The following is a 23,057-nucleotide window of genomic DNA, read 5'->3' as shown; positions in this document are numbered from 1 at the left end:
TGTAAATTATCCATGCTATTTTCTATTTAGAACGAAGACTTCAGAATCTTAAAATCCCTTAACGTTTGTATGCAATTGTGCTAAATATTCAACTCTGGAATCAAGCAAATATTAATATTTTTGCATGACATTAGTTATTTATATTTTGCCATCACTGAACTATACGTTTAATACATTTAAGTCAAGCTAAGGTACATGTGTTACATGTGTACAGCTAGTTAGTGCTCTTATCTGTGATGCCTCCTCCAAACAGCATAATAACCAGACTGTATCATTAAAACTAAGTACCAGTTCTAGATCCTTGACTTGTATTTAAAGACCAATCTTTATTTGAAGGTGCCTCTTAACCTGAGATATTAGTTATACAGTATGTAATAGTATTGACAATCTAAAAAAACTGAGCAACTCAACAGTCAACGAGAGACAGCAAGCGCATTTCGTGGCATCTGCAGGCAGTGGCAAGTACTTCCGGCATATGCCACAGAGGCCGCTACTCTGTGGTAGCTGTGGCAAGTCCTTCCGGCATATGCCACAGATGCCACAACTTTCCGAGGCATCTGCCGCTGCTCAACGGGAGTTGCCACAAGATGCCAGAGTAAGAGAAGGTTTACTGTAGCTGCCACTCGCCTTCCGTGGCAAACGCTGCTATTTAAACCCGTATTTATCGTGTAAAATGTCGCTGTTTAGGCATGACTTTATCGAACTGATCTGTACACAGGACTGATGTGCGATCTCTGTTTTTCAAAAAGATTATACATTATCATTTATATTCAATTTTACTTGGAGCATGGTTTGCTAAAATAAACAAACGTGCTATATTTATGATGACATATTGGCAAGTGAGGGTTGCAACGCCCTTGGCAATTGTCGCTTCTTGAGGGGAGTTTCCACTGCTTGCTACGATAAACCAGGTGTAGCCTATGACTAGTAAAGACAAATAATTAACAAATAAATATCTGTATTGACACAGCAACGTGTACACTGGTGTTATTAGACTTGGCTACAGACTTAGGGCGGCTGTAACTGATTGCAGTTGCCACTGCTAGTGAGATACTAAGGTTTACTTTATAAATTAGGCAAAGGACTTATATTTGCCCCATGCCTTCAGCAGCAGCAGGCCATTCACTTTGATTTTATCCCGTTATGAAATGTCATCATTTCGACAATAAAGAAATGCTATAAACGTTATCTTGCACGTTTTATCGAACCATCTCCGTTTCTAACTTTCAATATATTTAAAAAGAGATCTCTCTCTCATCTGCGTGCAGGGGCGGGGCCTCACAGACATGCTGCTGCGCTGTGCACACTCTTATTATACATCCATGTGTGCACACAGTTCTGCCGGTAATGAATATTAGGATTCATTTAAACCAATATCTTTCTTGATTCTGTGTACAGTATGAAAAAAGAGTCTTAGTACCTTTGCTGAAGTTCACTGCTGTGAGGAGTCCAGTTCTGTCTCTCACTCTCTGGTCCAGCCTGTCTGCATCACCTGGACACTTTAAACACACAGATATATATATGTAAAGTACCATGTGTACAAACAATATAACTGATTCTCTTCTGTTGAACATTTTGGATTGTGTATTGTCCGAGTCAGGGTCCTTTTTATTTTACTGTAACTTTAGAAATTGTGTTACCAATGCTTACTGTTTATTTGATATCAATTTGTAATACAATTAATAAAAACAACAAGGTTTGGGTTCGTTCTTCAGATGACTGCGGTCAAGCCAGCCTCCACTTGGGAAAACACAGTCAAGCCAGCCCGCACGTGATATTGGGGTGCGAATATTAGAAGCATTACGGTAAAATCCCAGCGCTTACTCGGTCAATAACAAAAGCACCTATAAAAACAAACCAAACATATTAAATTAAGAAATATGTACTATATAATGTGATCAATAATTATTTAAAACAAACTACGTATAACTACCACGAGTAAATGTAAAATGTAAGGAGTTTCAAAATAAAAGTCCTTTGAAATCTCATATTGAAATCTCATATATGAGCTATCAGCCCTGTGTTTAGATAAGAATAAAACGAAATATCTCCCTGATGCAAGACTCATCTCACTGCCAACAAGTCCTCCAACTCATACGACCAAATGGGTCGATTGTTTAAGCACCAGATTACGACCCATAGCCACGTTTTAAAGTGTAGCACCTCTAGTGGTCGTGTAAGAAACAACATGCTCCCGTTTATTTACAAATAACCCTCTCTGGAAAATCCTAAATTGTAGGATAGTTTGGCCATTAAAACGCTTTATGATTAGATTTCTAGCGAGAAGTATATATTGTACTTTTAGAATCCACGTTCAGTCGATATGTAGGATCTATAGTTTGATAGATATTACGAAGATGATTTGAGATTTCGTCAGGAGAACGTGTATATGCGGCAAGCTTCCATGTAAAGTTACGGGTTGAAAACAGTATTTCCGGTCTCGCCGTTTTCATAATAAAACCAATGATCAAATGATTTAACAGTGATATCTGCACTACTCATCCACTAAAAAAACATCAGTTTATCCTAGTTAATTATACGACATTAATTGGTTTAAATTGTGTACAATGCTTTTGTGTTTTTCCCATAGGTTTTTCTCTTTCGATTCTGAGAGACACATTTCTTTTTTCAGAGGTTTTGATAAAGGTTTGGCTAAAATCACGCCGCAATGCACGTCGGGATATGGTGTTTATGTGATATGAAATCGGAAAACATTAAAAATAATAATAATAATACTTTATTCCGAGTGTTCTTGCTTTTCTATTTGAAGGTCATCACATAACGGCATTGTAATACACGGTGCGGCTGCATTAAATATTACATATCTGCCCTAGATATGTATTTATAGAGCCCTGATCAGAAGACCTTTTGACAAACTGGAAGAGATGCCGCCAAAACTGAATACGTGACGTGAACCATAAATATATCAACAATTAAACAACATCTTCCATTTCTTTTCACACAATACGTCTCCTTGCAGTATCAACACTAATTCGGCTGACTTTTATATTTGATCCAATTAGTAGATAGTCTGTATTTACACCATAACGGTGCACAGCTTTTTAAAGATATTACTGATTTTCTGAACTACCTTTCCAACTCATCATGCAGTTGACTGTTACAGGTCTATACAGGTTCATGGTACAATGCATAAGCTTCACATCGAGAGACTGAAACTGTATTTTCCTTTACCGTTCTGTTTTAAACTCACAATAAAGTGAATAATCATATTATGTACGATATTATTATGTTTTATTAACTAGACCACTGGTCTAAACCGCACCTCCTAGTGGTTAAAGCACGTTATTGAATGTAGTTGTTGAATAAGTTATATTTATTTAGTCATTGATGAAAACATTTAAATATTAAGAGTAGCCTACATACAAAATAGGGGTCAATGATAGAAATATAGAATGGAAAATATCTAGAAGATACTGTAGTGATCTCTACAATAAAACAGTTTAGTGCAGGACGTCCAAAGATATTAACAGGAGGATGTGCAAAACAGACAAACTGATAAGGCTGAATTTTACTCAGGTGTAACTAAAGTCTGATTTAAGGGTTGTTTATATTTCACATCATTAATCAGAATCTGCAAAGTAACAAAAATAAATGTAGTAGAGTAAAAATACCAGGTTAACCTCTGAATTGTAGTGGAGTAGAACAAAGTAGTACATGCTGCTGTAACAAAAACATTTCCCAACTTGGGATCAATAAAGTATATCTTATCTTATCTTAAGATGATCGATGGCTACTGCCATATTTGCAAAATTTGCCTCTGAACCTTGACAAGTGCATGTTTCCGGCTTATCAATGAACAACAGGAGGGGTAGACATAAAACCATCTGTTAAATAAAGCTCTTCTGACCTTAGGTGTCATGTGGGTATATTATTTCACCATTTATTAATTATATGTTTTACAATTGATAACACCACTGTGTTTCGTATCCCCTAAACCTCCAGGGTGTACACGTTTAATACTGCCAACTTCTAATTGTGGGAAATACGAAAACGTCTTATAAAGAGACGTGCCATATATTGCGAAACACACAATAGCCAGCATGTGTAGTTCTGGGGGGGGGGGAGGGAAGCTGGAGCCGGGGGCTGGACCCGTCCAATTCCAGTTTTGGAAAGTCTGCCGTGGTTCCATTCCATTTCAAAGAGCTGTTTGACAGCGTAACCTTGTCGCACTGCCACTCCAACATCCAATCACAGGGCTTGATGACTAATCACGGGGTTTGTAAAGCAAGGCGGATGTTGTAGTCCCAAACGATAGCTGGGGATTCTGGGTAGTGTAGTGTCTTCGGAAACTGTAGTGTCTAAACTCCTAAAAAACTATTTGTTTCTCTGACTCGAAGGTTAAAAACACAAAAGCATTGTACACCATTTAAACCAATCAATATTGTGTAATTAACAAGGATAAACTGATGTATTTTAGTGGATGAGTAATGCAGATATCACTGTGTAATCATTTGACAGTGAGGGGAATATATCCGGTTTTATTATGAAAACTTCGAGACCGGAAATACTGTTTTCACCCACGCTAACTTTACATGGAAGCTGCCGCATATACACGTTATCCTGGCGAGACCTCAAATCATCTTCGTAATATCTATCAAACTATAGATCCTACACTTCCACTGGACGTGGATTATAAAAGTACAATATACACTTCTCGCTAGAAATCTAATCAAAAAGCATTTTAATGGCCAAACTGTTCTACAATTTAGGATTTTCCAGAGAGGGTTATTTGTAAATAAACGGGAGCATGTTGTTTCTTACACGACCACTAGAGGTGCTACACTTTAAAACGTGGCTATGGGTCGTAATCTGGTGCTTAAACAATCGACCTATTTGGTCGTTTTTTGTAGGAGGACAGGCTGCTCACTGCAGGGTGATAGAAGGACAGCCCATCTACTCACCCAGAAAAAATCAGGACATTCTGATGTGCCATTGTTAATTTAGCAATGCCTTAGCTTTAAGAACAGGGACACAACTAATGACAATAGCATATGTTGGTATATTATTTAGATATTCACACCTTTATCAGAAGAACCAAACCAACATAAAATGTGCTCAGACAGGCCAGTTCTGTCTAATTTATCACAATTATTTTTGACATGAGATCTTCATATCATCCTAGTTTTGTATTTAGTTTCTAGATTTGTAAACAAATCCAGAACCTTTGAAATATGTTATTGAAAAAAGACCAAGAATAATATAAACTGTACCATGTGTCCTTTTGTGTCCTTCTGTAGTCCATTTGTGGTTTGTCTTGTCTCACCCCGGCTGATATATCACAAAATCCACTGTTTAAATTGTTCCCTATATTGCCCCTATGCAATATAGGGAACAATTTAAACATAAACTATCCTATGTGTCCTTGGGTGTTATGAAAGGCGGCCCCCCCAAAATAAATGTATTATTATTATTAAGAAGAACACATGGCACACCAACAATCAATCACCGTCCAGCCTCAGCTTTGGTATTCTTTCACAACCATGTTATGGGTTTATTAGACTGAGCAAACATAAACATATGTGGGGAACATAGTGCTGCGTCTCCTGTCCGGTCAAATTCCTCACTCCTGAAGTGCTCACTGCAGAGCAGTGTCCTGTCACAGGAAACAAAACCGTCCCTTCTTTGGGCGAGTTCCCACTGCCTCCTCCTCTCTTTGGTTTTGGGAAACCTTAAAAACATGAGAAAGGTAGCCAGATATATAAATTATTGTCAACATGTTCCTCCCTTCTTTCCTTTAACATTAAGGGTAGGACAAAAATACACACCGAAATTATCATATTTTTGGTATGTATGCATGTATGTATAGCCTACTTTAAGAATAAGACAACCACACTAAGAGTAATAAAAAAGGTGTCCAATAGAAACATTAAATAATTGTGTAAAGAAATGGTAACAACATATTCTAAAGAGGCTGGGTCAACAACAATATTGCAATACTATTATCTCACATAGCCCCACTGATCCTGTGTAGCAGGACTTGTAATGTACATACATCCACTAAGTAATTAACGATTATCCTAATTTTAGTCATAATATTGTCATATCTTACACGTGAAAGGTGATCCCACGGGTTCTTGTTTCCAGACTGCGGTGATTAGAGCATCCGTAGGCTGCACAAAAGTCCGGCATAGTCAGGTACTTCTGTAAACACAAAGCCAGCAAATTCCTGTATCATAATGCAAGATGTTTTTAACAAGCCAAACCACTTGGAATAAATCATGTGTAACTTAAGTTGTGTTGAAAGAAAGAACAGTTCTGCCTCTCCCACTGGTGGAGTTGTGGGTCAACTTTGTAATACTAGGTCTCACTGACAGCCTCTTGTTATTAGCCAGCTAATAAATACAACCACATACACAAAGAAAAGCTGCAATTTCAACATGTCCAAGCATCCTGTATCATAGCCATGCTAATCATGTTTATAATAAACCAAACCGTTTGTAAATCAGTCAAGATTTCAGTGAGTTAAGAGTATTTTTGTGCAGATCACTCACCTGACAACAGCTACCATAACGCGAATCAGAGTAACTGTTGACTGTAGCAAGATGGCGGCCGGTCAGCTACGCTGGAAAATCTCCCATGAGCCATCTAGTGTTTATATATATCTATGGTTGGAGGTATCAGAACCATAGATATATATAAACACTAGATGGCTCATGGGAGATTTTCCAGCGTAGCTGACCGGCCGCCATCTTGCTACAGTCAACAGTTACTCTGATTCGCGTTATGGTAGCTGTTGTAAGGTGAGTGATCTGCACAAAAATACTCTTAACTCGCTGAAATCTTGACTGATTTACAAACGGTTTGGTTTATTATAAACATAATTAGCATGGCTATGATACAGGATGCTTGGACATGTTGAAATTGCAGCTTTTCTTTGTGTATGTGGTTGTATTTATTAGCTGGCTAATAACAAGAGGCTGTCAGTGAGACCTAGTATTACAAAGTTCACCCAGCAACTTTACACCAGTGGGAGAGGCAGAACTGGTCTTTCTTTTCAACAAAACTTAAGTTACACATGATTTCTTCCACGTGGTTTGGCTTGTTAAAAACATCTTGCATTGATACAGGAATTTGCTGGCTTTGTGTTTACAGAAGTACCTGACTATGCCGGACTTTTGTGCAGCCTACGGATGCTCCAATCGCCGCTGTCTGCAAACAAGAACCCGTGGGATCACCACATATGTTTATGTTTGCTCAGTCTAATAAACCCATAACATGGTTGTGAAAGAATACCAAAGCTGAGGCTGGACGATGATTGATTGTTAGTGTGCCATGTGTCACTGTGTGTCTTATTGGTGTTGTGGTATACTGTATTTTATTTTATTGTGTGCAAGACACATTTAAAACAAATAACCTCGAACCTTGAAGCCCCATCTCTCCCCACCTGCTCCTGCTTCCTACATCCCCTCCACACCACACCAAGTTGTTCTTCTTAATAATAATAATACATTTATGTTGGGGGGCCGCCTTTCATAACACCCAAGGACACCTTACAGGGGCATAGGGGCAATATAGGGAACAATTTAAACAGTGGATTGTGTGATATATCAGCCGGGGTGAGTCAAGACAAACCACAAATGGACTACAGAAGGACATATGGTACAGTTTATATTATTCTTGGTCTTTTTTCAATAACATATTTCAAAGGTTCTGGATTTGTTACAAATCTAGAAACTAAATACAAAACTAGGATGATATGAAGATCTCATGTCAAAAATAATTGTGATAAATTAGACAGAACTGGCCTGTCTGAGCACATTTTATGTTGGTTTGGTTCTTCTGATAAAGGTGTGAATATCTAAATAATATACCAACATATGCTATTGTCATTAGTTGTGTCCCTATTCTTCAAGCTAAGGCATTGCTCAATTAACAACTCTTGGTTTACAGAGTGGTAACATGAGACCGATTTTTATATATAAAATATAAATGTATTTTAATTTTATAATTTATTTATAATTTATTTTAAATATTGACAATATAATAAAATAAATGGAAGCTATTGCTACCGTTTGATAGCTATTGCTTTATCTGATTAATGTTATTTTCATATGAAAGTCCATGAGTATGCAGTATCATAACTACATCTTTGATGTTTATAAAAAACCAAACCGTTTGAAAATCGGTTGAAAATTGAGCAAGCTATGGTTATTTAAATAGTAAACCATAATGTTATGAATGAGAGCACTGCCTGTAGCAAGATGGCGGCCAAGTGGCAACGTCGGTCTCCATTGGCCAGCAGCGCGTGTGAGTCATCTAGTGTTTATATATATCTATGGCTCCAACCCCCCTCCCTCCCCCCACATCTACAGGTGAAAATTACTTTTGCGACACATTTATCGCAAGAAGTGTAGCAAAAGTCAAGACCGCAGATTCGTCGATTTATACTGCCACAGAGCAGATTCGTCAAGTTGTAATGACTGATTTGAGAGGTTGTAATAAATAAAGTTGCAGTTGTAATGGAAAATATATTTAAAAAATATGTATTTTTCTGCAAGTGAACATTTCATCTCTAAGTTCATTTTTTTTCTACAAGCTACAAAACTTTTTTTCTTCTTCTGTGACTTCAAATTTGGTTCACAGATACGTGGATAGTTTTTTACAAGTGTACATTTGATTCACAGTTACGTGGACATTTTATACAAGTGTACATTTGGTTCACAGTTGCGTGGATATTTTATACAAGTGTAAATGTAAGCACACAAACTCAGATTTTTTTTCTGCTTGTGCTCACATCAGGTTTTACACGCTCTCACATTTTGCACCATATCTACCTTCATAGAAATGTACAGTATAAAACAGTGATGTGAATAGTGTAGAGTTGTGTTTTTTGTTGTATGCTTTTGACCACAGAGAGTCTTTTCTTGTACCTTTGTGTGATTTTTCCTTCTGTCATCAGGTAGTTTTTTGACTGCTCATCAGACCTGCGTGTCTCGCTGTCCAGCTGGCACGTTTTCCAACAAGGCGTCCAGCCAGTGTGAAGACTGTGTGACAGGCTGTTTCTCGTGCCAGGACGACAAGCACTGCCAGCGCTGCCACAGGGGGCTTTTCCTCCAGGACGAAGCGTGTGTGTCGAGTTGTCAGAGGTGCATTCCCTGTTCTCACATTTCTGGGCTTGCAAATATACACACAATCAAAATACATCAATGTTACAATATTCTTTCCTGTTTCTGTTTAGAGGGTTTCCTCAAGATGCTGTGTGCTGGCCGTGTGCCACAGAGTGTGCGTCCTGCAGGGGGAACTCCTCTCACTGTCTGAGCTGTGAGGAACACTTCTTGCTGCTGGAGCACTCATGCAGGTCTCACTGTCTCGAGGGATATTACGCCACCGAGACAGAATGCTATCGCTGTCCAGCTCAGTGTACAGAGTGCAATCAAGATGGCCTGTGTAACAGTAAGTAAGCTGAGGATAGAATTTGAAGGGGGAGAAAAGGAAGATGTGGAGAAGAGAATTAAAGAGAGGTGCTGTTTTGAAAGGTGACATAGGAGACTAGGAGGAGAGGGAAGATGAAGAGAAAATGCAGAGAGCTCCTTCTCTGCTCACTGGACTGCAAATATTTCAGCCATGAAGCTTAAATGTGAAAGGTGAAGAATAAAGGACATAGAGAAAATCACATGACAAGAAGGTAGTGGAATACAGGAGAGAGAAGAGAAAAGATTATTATAGGAAAGATAAAACAGACAAAACCAACATTAGTCAGGATCCGAGTAGTTTTAATAATAGCATCTTCGAATAAGATAAGATAAAATGTATCTTTATTAATCCCTGTGGGGAGATTCAGGAGCTTTAGCAGCAACAGAGAGAGATCGAACGTACAGTTTTCACAAAAGATTATTACAATTAAAGATAAAATGTAATTGAAAAATGATATATATATACATATCTGAGTCCGGATTGATGTGATGAGATTGTTTATAAGAGCATGAGGGCTTCCCTTGACTAATCGACGAAAAAATTGTTACATTGACTCATTATAGGTCATAATGTCCAGTTTGCAATATTAATACTTTTTTTGTCACCGGACCATATTTTTCATTGTTTCATTGTTTTACATCAATACCAACAACACTGCTTCTTCCACTTCTTATTTCTCTTTCTCTCTCTCTCCCAGAATGTGCCAAGTACTACTTCCTGCATAAGGATAAGTGTGAGGATGATTGTCCCAATGGCTTCTTTGCCAGCGAGGTGTCACAGGAGTGTATACGTTGCCATGCCGATTGTGCCTCTTGTGACGGACCGGATTTTGATGACTGTGATGTGTGCATCAACCCGAAAGCTGTGCGCCACAACGGAGAGTGTCGGGTTAATTGTCCAGACAACACTTACTATGATGCCACTACCAATGAATGCAGAGGTAGGGACGTTGAAAATGTTTTTAATAATGCTAAATACACTGAACAAAAATATAAATGCAACACTTTTGTTTTTGCTCCCATTTTTCATGAGATGAACTCAAAGATCTAAAACATTTTCTATATACACAAAATAACCATTTCTCTCAAATATTGTTCACAAATCTGAAAAAATCTGTGATAGTGAGCACTTCTCCTTTGCCGAGATAATCCATCCCACCTCACAGGTGTGGCATATCAAGATGCTGATTAGACAGCATGATTATTGCACAGGTGTGCCTTAGGCTGGCCACAATAAAAGGCCACTCTAAAATGTTCAGTTTTATCACACAGCACAATGCCACAGATGTCGCAAGTTTTGAGGGAGCGTGCAATTGGCATGCTGACAGCAGGAATGTCCACCAGAGCTGTTGCCCGTGAATTGAATGTTCATTTCTCTACCATAAGTACATCCAACCGGCCTCACAACCGCAGACCACGTGTAACCACACCAGCCCAGGACCTCCACATCCAGCATGTTCACCTCCAAGATCGTCTGAGACCAGTCACTCTGACAGCTGCTGCAACAATCGGTTTGCATAACCAAAGAATCTTTGCACAAACTGTCAGAAACCGTCTCAGGGAAGCTCATCTGCGTGCTCGTCGTCCTCATCGGGGTCTCGACCTGACTCCGGTTCGTCGTCGTAACCGACTTGAGTGGGCAAATGCTCACATTCGATGGCGTCTGGCACGTTGGAGAGGTGTTCTCTTCACGGATGAATCCCGGTTTTCACTGTTCAGGGCAGATGGCCGACAGCGTGTGTGGCGTCGTGTGGGTGAGCGGTTTTCTGATGTCAATGTTGTGAATCGAGTGGCCCATGGTGGTGGTGGGGTTATGGTATGGGCAGGCGTATGTTATGGACGATGAACACAGGTGCATTTTATTGATGGCATTGTGAATGCACAGAGATACCGTGACGAGATCCTGAGGCCCATTGTTGTGCCATTCATCCACGACCATCACCTCATGTTGCAGCATGATAATGCACGGCCCCATGTTGCAAGGATCTGTACACAATTCCTGGAGGCTGAAAACATCCCAGTTCTTGCATGGCCAGCATACTCACCGGACATGTCACCCATTGAGCATGTTTGGGCTGCTCTGGATCGGCGTATATGACAGCGTGTTCCAGTTCCTGCCAATATCCAGCAACTTGGCACAGCCATTGAAGAGGAGTGGACCAACATTCCACAGGCCACAATCAACAACCTGATCAACTCTATGCGAAGGAGATGTGTTGCACTGCGTGAGGCAAATGGTGGTCACACCAGATACTGACTGGTTTTCGGACCCCCCCAATAAAGCAAAACTGCACGTTTAAGAGAGGCCTTTTATTGTGGCCAGCCTAAGGCACACCTGTGCAATAATCACGCTGTCTAATCAGCATCTTGATATGCCACACCTGTGAGGTGGGATGGAATATCTCGGCAAAGGAGAAGTGCTCACTATCACAGATTTTTTCAGATTTGTGAACATTTGAGAGAAATGGTTATTTTGTGTATATAGAAAATGTTTTAGATCTTTGAGTTCATCTCATGAAAAATGGGAGCAAAAACAAAAGTGTTGCATTTATATTTTTGTTCAGTGTAGATGAAAATACTACTCTATTCAATTAAAGATATATAGCTCTCCTTCTCCCCAGATTGTGACAGGTCCTGTCTGACCTGCTCAGGCCATGAGCCTTCATCCTGCCTCAGCTGCAAAATCAACATGACGAAAGATGCCAGCGGACACTGTGTGGGGTTCATGCAGTGCCCTCTGACCTCATACCTGGACCATAACAAGGAGTGCCAAAAGTGTCACAAACTGTGTCACCGCTGTTCAGGGCCGGACAATGACCACTGCCTCAGCTGCAGCGAGACACACTTCCTCCTGAGTAAGTAGTTTCAATGATAAATGTTATGCTTGTTGTCCAGCAAAGGGGATCTTCTCCTTCTTAAAATGTTAACTTTGTGTCCATCAGACAACACGTGTGTGCAGGACTGTCCTGTGGGTTACTATGCAGAGGATAGGGACGAACGTGTGTGTGAGCGCTGCCACTTCAGCTGCAAGTCCTGTGTGGGCCGTCACAGTTTGCAGTGCAACGACTGTAAATCTGGATTCTTCAAGCAGGGCAGCAACTGCGTGGAAACCTGCTCAGAGAGGTTAGAAGAACAGACTGAAATACAGTCTCTTTTTAAAATGTTCCTTTAAATAACATCATCAACTAAACAGATTCCTTCTCTCCTTTTCAGTCACTTTGGCAACACCACCACCTTGGCTTGTGAGCGATGTGACCCCTCGTGTACCCAGTGTTGGGGTCGTGGAAACAGAAACTGTCTGGACTGTCGGGAAGGCTACGTCTACCTGAGGCAGTTCGGGCAGTGCCTGAAGAGCTGCCCTTCAAGCTACTACCAACACAGCCGGTCTAAAACCTGTCACAAGTGTCACCCCACCTGCAAGACCTGCAGCGGTAAAGGAAGCCTGTCTTGGCCTGTTTCTGCCATGTGTTTTTTTTCTCTTTTGGTATCTTTTTTTCTCCTCAGAAACACGGAGAACACAATGTTACACTGTACACATAATATTTATTTACATTTATCCACCTTAATTATTTCCACCATCCAGTTTCCACTGCCAAACACAGGACAGTTCACAGACGAGCAATAACAGTAACAAACTAAATCAATGAAATGCAGGAGGGTATTTGGGAAAGAAAAGGAGAACATATATTCGAGGAATCAATAGATCGAGTCTTTCATTTATAAACTATTGTTCTGTTGGACCCCAAGTGGATTTTACTTTCTCAGGATGCCCCCCAAAGGAAAGATTGTCTCCACTTTTAGAATTTACACCAGGTTCTGCATAGAGAAAAGTTGGGGGATGTGGTGACTCCTACAGTACGTGCCAAAAGATAAAACAATTATGTTTATTTTTTTATTTCTATCTCTGTCCCCCTGAACACCAAAGATGCACATCCCTGCATATTATAGATTAGGAAAATCTATTCAACTTTGAATGTGATAATCTCGCCACTGTGTTCTTGTGTGATAATTGAGCATTAATTGTTGTGTAGACGTTTCGTAAACCCCTAAAAGCCAGGACACACCAGAACAATTTATTTGGTATAATATGTGTTATTAGAATAAATGTTTTATCAATCACATTTTCCCCTGAAGCTATATTGATTTCAGCTGCTCCTTTGTATATGTTTTTTTAATCTGAAAATTCCCCTTCAACCATGTGAGGACATTTGACAGTATTTCCTGTTGTGTGATCCCTCTCTAACTTTCTAACTCTCTTTCTCTGTGTCCCTCTCCTTCCAGATGAGGGTGCTCTTGCCTGTCAGTCCTGCTATGAAGGCTACACGTTTATGGGAGGCATCTGTTCATCCCAGTGTCTTTTAGGCTTCTACGTTGCTCCACAGGTGACAGCAGCGTGACTGTTATATCATAGTGTTTGTTATTTATTATTCAGCTAACTATCACAATTGCCTGAGAATAAAGTGATAGCTGCAGTTTACACAAGGCTGCTTTGTACTGTAAGTCATGAAGCAGTAGTAAGAGATTAAATGCAAATGACACAGAGTTCATATGTTGCTCTAGGCAGGGTCTGATTCCACGAGCAATGAGCCAAACTGCCAGGCATGTGACCCATCTTGCCTGGACTGCCGCGGTCCCGGCGCGTGGTGCTGCACAGTGTGTCCCGCACTCCAGATCCTGTCTGAAGATGGCCGCTGCTTGTCCTGCTGTGGAAATGAGACACACCATGACAACAAACCAATACCCTGGGAGTGCTGTGACTGCAAGGCCTCACAAGGTAAACACGAACCTTCCCACAAAGCACACACAGATTAAAACTGTGTTGAGTCTTGTTCCTGGAATATAGTTAGCGTGTGTGTGTGCGTCATCAGTCAGGTTACCCTGTATAATTCATGTAATTGGTGGCCTTCCCACTGTGTAAACACGAGTTGTATCTTCCTGCCTAACAGGGGTTTCCTGTATTTGATAATCATGGAAAATAAGTTCCTATTTTAAGTAATTTCCCCAGCTCTTTTGGCCTCTAGCAATCACAAACAACCCTGCATTCCAGCAAAACAAGAGCATTGTATAACACACTTGTGCTAGAGAGGGATTCATCAAAAACACATAGGCCTACCCAGTATACAAATCACATTTGTAACCTAATTGTGTGCTTCATCTCCTTCTTCTCAGTGGAGTGCATCAAGGGTGTCAACTTTGTTTTGAAGGAAGCAGAAGAGTTACAGGCTCAGGGCAGCACTGCCAAACTCTTTATCACGGTCTGTGTTCTTATTATCCTCTCTGTGGGCGGAGGAGTCTTCCTCTTCCTCAACGCACGATCTAAAACACTCGCCATCATACCCAAAACCAAAGCTGGAGGCTATGAGAAACTGGACACCCAAGTAGGCATTGCCTCACAACCCACAACCTCTTCCTATGGGGAGTACAATGACCGAATCGTTGAATGTGAGGGTGACGAGGAAGACAACGAAGATGATGAGGATATTGTGTACATGGGACAAGATGGGACAGTGTACCGGAAGTTCAAGTACGGACTCTTGGATGAAGATGAGATTGAGTTGGAGTATGATGATGAGAGCTACCAATACAAATGAAAAGAGGACACAAAAGACTGGAGAGAAATGGCTCCTCCTTTAAATAGTTTTTCACCATGCCTGTTTTTGTATTGAGCTAACGTTGAGCTCAATCAGCAGTAAGAGGAGACGTGGTTGAGGGAGGGTTATAAGCACACATCAATGCTTTTCAATAGCTTTACATTTCATTTTCAAGACATTTAAGTTATACTAGCTATTTACCAATGAATATGGGACATAATAAAACATGTATAATGTCTGGAACTGAAATGCTATCTAATCAACATAATTCAACCTATTCATTTTATTGGAAAGAGGAATTAGATGTATTTTTCAGAACCTCAGGCGTGCTGACAATCTTATTCATTTCATGCTTTTGTTTACATTTTTTTAATAGAATAAATAATTGTATTTGAAGAAAATATTGTATATGTACACAATAGTTATTGTCCGCTAATATTGCTTAATATTAAGACAACCTTTCTCAATTATACATTCAAATTAGTAAAAATGGGCAGAGCTAGATTTAAATAAACAAAACTTTGATTTTTGAAAGATAAAACTTCACACATTATTTCTTCATTACAAATGTTAGTCTATGTTATTAACAACACAGTTTACTTGGGAACATAAATGTGAAATACGTTATCTAGTTTAAAGCTTTGATTGAGTCACAGTTGTAACTTTAGAGTTGTTGTTTGATTTTGTAACTTGGACTGTATCACCCATATCGCACAGCAGGAGGCAGCTCATAATTCAAAGAAAACTTTACACAAAAGCACAATTTGATCTGTAACCTTGCACTGTTTGGATGGGTTCAGGTTTGTTTACAAAGAAAGCAAACACTTTCTCACAGGTTTCTATCTTGTTTAGGCCTCAGTCAATCCTGGCATCTGCTTGTCTGTGTGTGCTTCCAGATTACTGCTCAAAACATGGAAGAAGCTTGCAGTAGAAATTATTTTTGGAGGACTTTTCCCTCAAAGATATTTTAGCTTAGGTTTGTGCATTTGCCTTTAATGGCTGTCTCCCTGAGATAATAACAGGTCTTCATCTCACCCACCCACCCACCCAGTGTGTGAAGAGTAAATAACTAGGATATTTCTCTGTGCTTGGTTGAGGTTAAATGTGAATTGTTCTTTCATAATAAAGTTGGATTTTAAGTTGTGTTAAGAGTGTGCATTTTCATTATATTGTCTGCTGTTGTACAGAGGTGAGTTCAGGTGCATGCAGTTAGCTGTTCCCTTTTATGGTTGAGCTTAGTACACTAATATGGTTGCATTTGAGCCTTGGTCCTTATTAAACTGGTTCCTTATCTGTGTCACATGGGGGTTTTATCAGATCACATTGTTGTCTGTTTAATGTTAAGAACTGTATTCTCACACAAACTTAAAATGAAGGCACCCAAGTTATAAGTCTTAACGTATTACCAAAAGACAGATTGTAAGGTTCCAAGTTGTGATCTAATTCATAAGCTTCATGATCAACCTTCTTTATCCTGAGCAGGTTGAGTCCAGAGTCTTATCCGATACCAGACTAACAAATAGACACAACATTGACTCAGGAACATCTGCCACGGTACCTCCCTCCCCATTGAGTGTTTTATGTTGACAATGGCCTTCATTTCTTGAGCCATAACATGTTAAATGCTTTGGACTGAAATGTCAGTAAAAACAGTAATAGGAAAACTTTAAGAATCAGCTCTTAAATGAAATTACAGGAACATATTTTTTTACTGTAAACACCAACTTCCTTTTAGCTTGTGCTGTACATATCACATTTCTACAAACGGGACCCTTAAGGAGTCGAAGGACTTGCTTATCTTCTAGTTTTTGAATACACAGTAGTTTAAAGAGGGAGCAGCAGGGGAGAATATAAATATAGGGGGGTTGTATATTGTATAATTTGTATTAAATTGTTCAAATACAACTAAATCTGTGGATAAGAAGAAATTAGCAGCATTTAGCTGGGCATTAGGCAATGGTGTCACATCATTATGACTTGGCTGCCAAAACAACAAATGCAGTAGCAAGAACGCACAGTACTCCTGGTGCATGTGTACTAGAGGAACTACAATAATGAATTGCAAGAAATGAGGCCTTACTTACTCCAGACATGCAATGAAAACGCTCCTCTTAAAATCTTCGACCGGTTAGAAGAAGAAGCACATCACAATTGACAGTTGCGCTGAAGTTTATTCTGTACATTAAGTGCTTTAGAGGATGAATTTATGGGTAATAATGTAGCATTCATTATGTACGAACGCTTTATACAGCAGACATTTTGTCGACATGATTAAAGTACTGCTTCCCGTGTTGATTCTGTCATTCCCTGTCAGTAAAGAAACTAAACTGAGAAAAGCAACAAACACAAACTACCAGAGTAATAATAGAGAGGGGAAAACAGCTAAGCTCTTGTTTGGAAATTAACATAGGTACTGTGGCATGATGAATGTCCACATTCACACATTTCAGTCATGTCTCCCTAAATAACATAAATGCAATACAGATTTTAAACCCAAAATCACATGACTACTTCATTTAAAACATATATTTACAGGGGATCAAATAATTGTACACACAGAATTGTAGTTGTATGTTAGAATGTTTCGAGTTATTTTTTCTTAACAGTTGTTCACACCCACAGACCCAAAAACCCCTGTCAGAGCAAACTGTTTTCCAACGTCTCTGTTGACATAAAAGATTCAAATGGAAAAAGGGTAACACTGTTATATATATATATATATATCAAGAATATAATGTGTATTTGTGTGACTGTTACACTTTGTACAGATCAGAGCCGGGTACTGTGACCCTATACGTTATCCCATATCATCCATCAATGTTTTACCACACACACAAACAACCTGTGACTCACGGACTGTAGGTCAGAGCATCAGCCAAGCTAAAGCCAAAACTTTATCTCCATTAAACAATAATCATTTTGCTAGTTATCAAATAACCATAGCAATACGATATTCTTCCTGCATAATGCATCAAAAACCCCAAATCAAAATGTAATTCCAGTGTAATTGGGTCATTCGTATTTTTAGGGCAGTGAGTGAGTGCCCCACTGGAAGGGAAATAGTTTTCTCACGAAGAAAGCTAGAAGATACTTTAATACCATTATAATTGTATAATTTAAGCTCCACTTATTCATTGCATTTAGCCACATTGTTGCATAAAGTCATCCAACAGAACGACCAGTTCTTTATTTTTACTGATAATAATGCCCAACATTTGAAATAACATGTATCGTATGTGTGTCTTTAACCAGAGAGAGAGAGAGAGACGAGAGTTGGGTCTACAGGCCGTTAGTGTCTTGGTATTTACAGATCAAAATAAAATGACCTCATTAGGACTCAATAGGTACCTTCTCACATACAAGATTCCAAATATACAGCAGGACCAGTGAGAGCGAGAGATTCATACACAGTTGTGCATATGAGGCAATCTGGTGTGAATGTATACAAATAAACATCTAACTGGCTGTGTGCAATAAACACAAACTTAAATAGTTGAGACACATTGAGGAAGTGAAAGAAAATACAATAAAGAAAGAAAAGAAGGTTGGTGTACCATTATGTACAGTCATGGTGATAGCTTAGAGATATCAGTATGAGGCTGTGCATGTTAATGAGTGCAAACACCTGTGTGTCAATAGAAACCATTGTGTTGTTCTGGGGTGTGTGATGAACATGTGTGTGCACAAAGTGCTACAGTCATAAGCAGCTGTTAGTGACCGTTCATAATAGTCTGTGATGTGGATGCGGTGGTGGGGGGCGGTGCTGACGACAGGCTGGTAACGCTGGTGAAGAAGTTGTCTTCTTTTAGTTTGAGATGCTCCGGGAGCTCCAGCTTGAGCTTGGCTTCCTCGATGTCGTTGTTTATGGCAGCAACTAGCGCTTCTGTTAGGGAGGAATGAAGACAGGCAGAAAATAAGTCAGGTGCGAAGAGAAGAATAATGAGAGTATAGGATGTGGGAAATCATGGAGGGAAAAGAGGATAATTGGACCCGGGTTATATTTTAGATCTTTGAGTGAGTTATAATAATATCCAAATGGAAAACTGTTACCTTTATTGTGTTAGTGCTCAAATTATTGGTTTTGTGTATTTTATTTATGTGTTCAATTTATACTTCAATGCTTTTGCAAAATAGTTTTTATACTTTCATTCCAATAAATCTATTGAATTCCACTGTGTGAGTGCGTGAGAGAGAAGGATTTCATACCAAGTGAGTCGTAGCGCCTCTCTGGACGAATGTAGCCCACCATGACCACATTGAGAATCTCTCCATAGAAGTCCTCATTGAATGTGTGAATCACATGAGTCTCCTATAAGAAAAAAGGTCATGTTTACAAGAGAACTTCTACTGTCAAATGTGTTGTACCACCACATTCCTGTTGTGGTGTTTGTGGGGGGAAACTTCTGTAGCATTGGAGTCAGGACTCAGAGACACGAGGCGAGCTGGAGCTTTGATGGCAAACACTGACGGTTTATTTGGAGCTTCGGCCGGAGAATTCACAAGAAATATCACAGGGCCACGGTTTGACCACACGGTAGAGATGCCACATCAATTCTGTAGAACCCTCCTGTAGCTCCAGGTTTTAACTAGTTCAGAGTGTAATAATCAACATTCTTCAATAGGTAGACTAAACAGCTGAGGACACTGAATCACATTTGTTGTAGCTTATGGCTCGGGGTCATCTACACCCCGAGAAGGATGTGTTCCAGGTGTCCCACAACAATAACTACCTCTGCCCGAGGGTTGCCCAGTCATAAACTGGTAACAACAAAATGCTAGGGCAGCCCCTCCTTGAGGGAGATAGCGGCTGCCCAAGGCTCGGCATCTGCGTCAGAGGGTGAAAGGTAAACATGTATACAGAATTATTCCCTGACAGTGTTAACAAACCAGGATGTATTACAATGTCTTGCATTCAGCCCTGCTCCTGCGTCTGAAATCATTCAAATTAATCAGATGAGCAAAATAAATGCTGAAAAATGTACCGAGGCTGTCCAATGTGTACGGTACTATCATAGTCATAATAAAAACATGTTGAAAACATCCCTATTTCCACTAAACAGTTTTGGCTGCTAATTAAAGCAGCTTTAGCCTCTTTTCTACAATAGGCGCGTTCACACTGCGGTACTTTTCCCACAAAGGTTCATGCGAACTTAGTTCATGCGAACTCTTTAGTTCGCATGAACTAAGTACAGATTGCGTTCACACCAGAAAAAGTCCCTGGGGGTGGATTAGGCAAATGAAGCCGCTGACGTCACTTCTTCTTCTTCTGCTTTGGGTTTACTGGCAGGCCGCAACCCACTTCACGGCGTATACTGCCGCCCGGAGTCCCCGTCCGGAAGTCCCCGGAGTTGGGGAAGGCTTCAGTAGAAGCTGCTGGGACTCCCAGCAGCTTCTACTGAAGCCTTCCGAGTAAATCGCCAGAACGCCAACACCTCCTCATCTCCACCGCTCCCATGTTTTCTTTTGTGTTGCCATAAGTTAGTCTCTCTGCGTTTCTGCGCTGGGCTAATGCTAATAATGCTAATGCGAGGATAATAAAATGGCAGCTTCACAAAACTTTTTGGGAGTTTTACGGGGCGTGGTTTGCAATTCGCCCAGCCAATCAGACATATAGCTATTTTCTCACAAAAGAGCCGCTGTAGTCCCTGCTAGAGAGCAGGGACTTTCGAGGGGGTAAAAAGGTTCGCATGAACTACTTTTAGTACCGGCTCTTTTTGGTGTGAACGCGATCATGAACTAAGTTCGCATGAACCTTTGTGGGAAAAGTACCGCAGTGTGAACGCGGCTATTATCAACACATGAGTTACTATTTTTTTTTTAATGAGCAGTTATTTCTTTATTTTAAAATAAAAATATGTAATTTACCATTGTGGAAGGACCACAGCTTTTTTGACTACAACATTACTGGTTTTAAACCCTTGTCAAAGACAACAGATTTGATAACTTATACATAGATTTGCAATGCGAACACTTTCTTAAACTGAAAAACACCAAGCAGTTTGCAGTGAATACTGCCTTCTAATAATACTGACCATGGACTTCTTGGTGTTTTTGTAGTATGGGTTCCAGCCTATGCTCATCACCATCTTGAAGACATCACCGGTACCGACGCAAGCCCAGCCGTAGTAGATCCCTGTGTCGATATCCGCAGGAAGATGGTCCACCACTGAGACTGGGAAGTTGGCTGGAGATGGGAGAGCGAAGAGGGGGAAGAATCAGAACCGGTCAGCATTAGAAAGTCTGACTATTTATTTAAAACAGAGCACTTTTAGGAGAAACATTTACAAATGTATTCACTGTTTAGAAACCCTGCATGCCTAGACATACTACTGTTCTGTAAATCTGATGTGGATTGCTCAAGAATCATATATTCTAAAATGTAATGAATGTTGTGGGATAAATCAAGCAACCTGTCGCAGTTTGGCAGAAGTAATACGTGTTTTTACAGGATTTACAGTACAAGAGGGCCGGTTTGAAAATGTTCATATAACAAAACAAAACAAACTCTTTCTTGGACCTTGTGGCTTAATCATTTTTATATTATTTAAAAGGTGTTACTTTATTATTACTCAATGCTTTGATGATTTTACATGAGAATATTTTCATTAGATTTTACACTTAAGTGATACATTATCTTTACTGCGTCATGTTATTAAGTTATTCTCCATTCATTTGCACGCTCACGACGCGTTTCTGGAAACATTCCTCATCTCATATAAACTATAATTTCGGTAAGTATCACAGTTTACATCATCCGTCAAGTTATTTTACTCAACTGACATTTACCCGAGTCCAAAAAACGGTGCGCACTCGAGACCTGCTTAAAAAGCGGTCACTAATGCCGTCGGTAACTAAACCTTTGAAACCATTATACATGATAACTCAGGTACCTGCAGAATCGCCAGAGTGCACATTTGGGTATATATGTTATATAGATGTGTTGCATAACAACTACAGACTGTGGATGTTAATGATATAGTCTGGTTCTCTCTCTGATGAAGTTACTCTGGAGTCTGGACCCAATCAGACTGACCTAACGTTGTCTACGGGAGCTATCAGCCACTTAAAAACCCATATATATTAATGGAAGATGATAAACTCACCAGTGGGGATCCCCAGTTCTTTGCTTCCTCTCCCGAAGCCTCGGACGACCTCTCCCCGGCAGAAATACGGAAGGCTCTTCATGACCGCTAGCTTCCCGATAACAGCTGGCGCTACAGAATGACCTCGAACAAGACAAGGAAGTCGGACTGGTAAATCAGCCAGCAGCACCACCTAGCAACTCTTCTGACAATCAACAAAACCAGAATCTCCCCCAGGTACAGTTCAAAGTCCGTCCTAGCACGAAGCTATACCTGCCTGGTTAGCTTGCTCGAGTTAGATAACGTTGATTGTCAATGAGCAACGACGGTAAAAGTTCACCAGCTAGGCTAGCTGCTGTTAGCTTCAATAGAGACTCCTGGTTCCTGAAACGGTTTTATCCGACGCTTTTGGGAGTTGAGTTCTCAACAAATGACGGTCCCGGTTTCGCTTAGTTCCACTCTCAGTATGTAAGTGACCATTAAGTAGTAGACATATTGCATGTGTGGTGTAATATTACATGTATCGTTACATATCAACGTCAGTAACGCTGCTGCTGATGTCATCGACCGCGTGACCAAAGCGGACCGTGTTGTGTTCAGGTGTTGTAGGAAATACAGCTATTACGTGTGAGGCATTCACAGTCTCATCCGTGGAAATACGACGCAGGTTTTCTCATGTGGATGATTAATTGATAACAAATAAAGTGTTGCACCTTTAGCGACGGGTCGCACGGCGAGTTTTAGGAGAGACGCAGTGTACTGTCGTTCCTATACAACTTTGTGTTTTTGGAAATGTCTTGATGGTAGCCGGGCTTCTTGACTTAACTGCTAGGTTTGCTGGTAGTCTCCTGAATCAAACCACAAGAGGGCGACAAGTGGACTATGCTTCCCCTGGCACCCTAACCATGGCCTATGACCATGGCTCAGGGAGCAACATACATTGACATAAT

At 40.1% G+C, this 23,057-nt stretch overlaps 2 protein-coding genes and 1 long non-coding RNA gene across 3 annotated transcripts in view; 1 reads left to right on the top strand and 2 right to left on the bottom strand.

Moving 5' to 3' along the window:
* The window catches only part of pcsk5b (proprotein convertase subtilisin/kexin type 5b), an 85,874-nt gene extending 69,810 nt beyond the window's left edge, over positions 1-16,064 (top strand). Inside the window, exons 29-37 of the mRNA XM_034090517.1 lie at positions 8,921-9,107; positions 9,200-9,414; positions 10,133-10,375; positions 12,056-12,289; positions 12,377-12,557; positions 12,648-12,865; positions 13,716-13,816; positions 13,995-14,208; positions 14,604-16,064. Of these exons, the coding sequence (XP_033946408.1) occupies positions 8,921-9,107; positions 9,200-9,414; positions 10,133-10,375; positions 12,056-12,289; positions 12,377-12,557; positions 12,648-12,865; positions 13,716-13,816; positions 13,995-14,208; positions 14,604-15,025 (2,015 nt within the window). The 3' untranslated portion in view covers positions 15,026-16,064. The remainder of the gene's footprint in view (positions 1-8,920; positions 9,108-9,199; positions 9,415-10,132; positions 10,376-12,055; positions 12,290-12,376; positions 12,558-12,647; positions 12,866-13,715; positions 13,817-13,994; positions 14,209-14,603) is intronic.
* LOC139434492 (uncharacterized) lies at positions 5,455-6,622 on the bottom strand. Its single transcript, XR_011643843.1, has 3 exons — positions 6,513-6,622; positions 6,071-6,162; positions 5,455-5,689 (listed from the first exon to the last, which is right to left on the bottom strand). It is a non-coding gene; the product is annotated as an uncharacterized lncRNA (long non-coding RNA).
* Positions 16,065-17,176: 1,112 nt separating the features above from the next.
* Positions 17,177-22,694, bottom strand: rfk (riboflavin kinase). Its single transcript, XM_034091209.2, has 4 exons — positions 22,129-22,694; positions 21,058-21,209; positions 19,232-19,334; positions 17,177-18,908 (listed from the first exon to the last, which is right to left on the bottom strand). Exons 1-4 carry the CDS (start codon positions 22,208-22,210, stop codon positions 18,736-18,738), a joined length of 510 nt encoding a protein of 169 aa, XP_033947100.1. The 5' UTR covers positions 22,211-22,694; the 3' UTR covers positions 17,177-18,735.
* Positions 22,695-23,057: the final 363 nt, after the last annotated feature.

The sequence above is a fragment of the Pseudochaenichthys georgianus genome, chromosome 9 (genome assembly GCF_902827115.2).
Source record: "Pseudochaenichthys georgianus chromosome 9, fPseGeo1.2, whole genome shotgun sequence".
NCBI classification, from domain to species: Eukaryota; Metazoa; Chordata; class Actinopteri; order Perciformes; family Channichthyidae; genus Pseudochaenichthys; species Pseudochaenichthys georgianus.
Note: the sequence above shows the minus strand (reverse complement) of the source record. Positions and strands in the feature narration are given on the sequence as shown.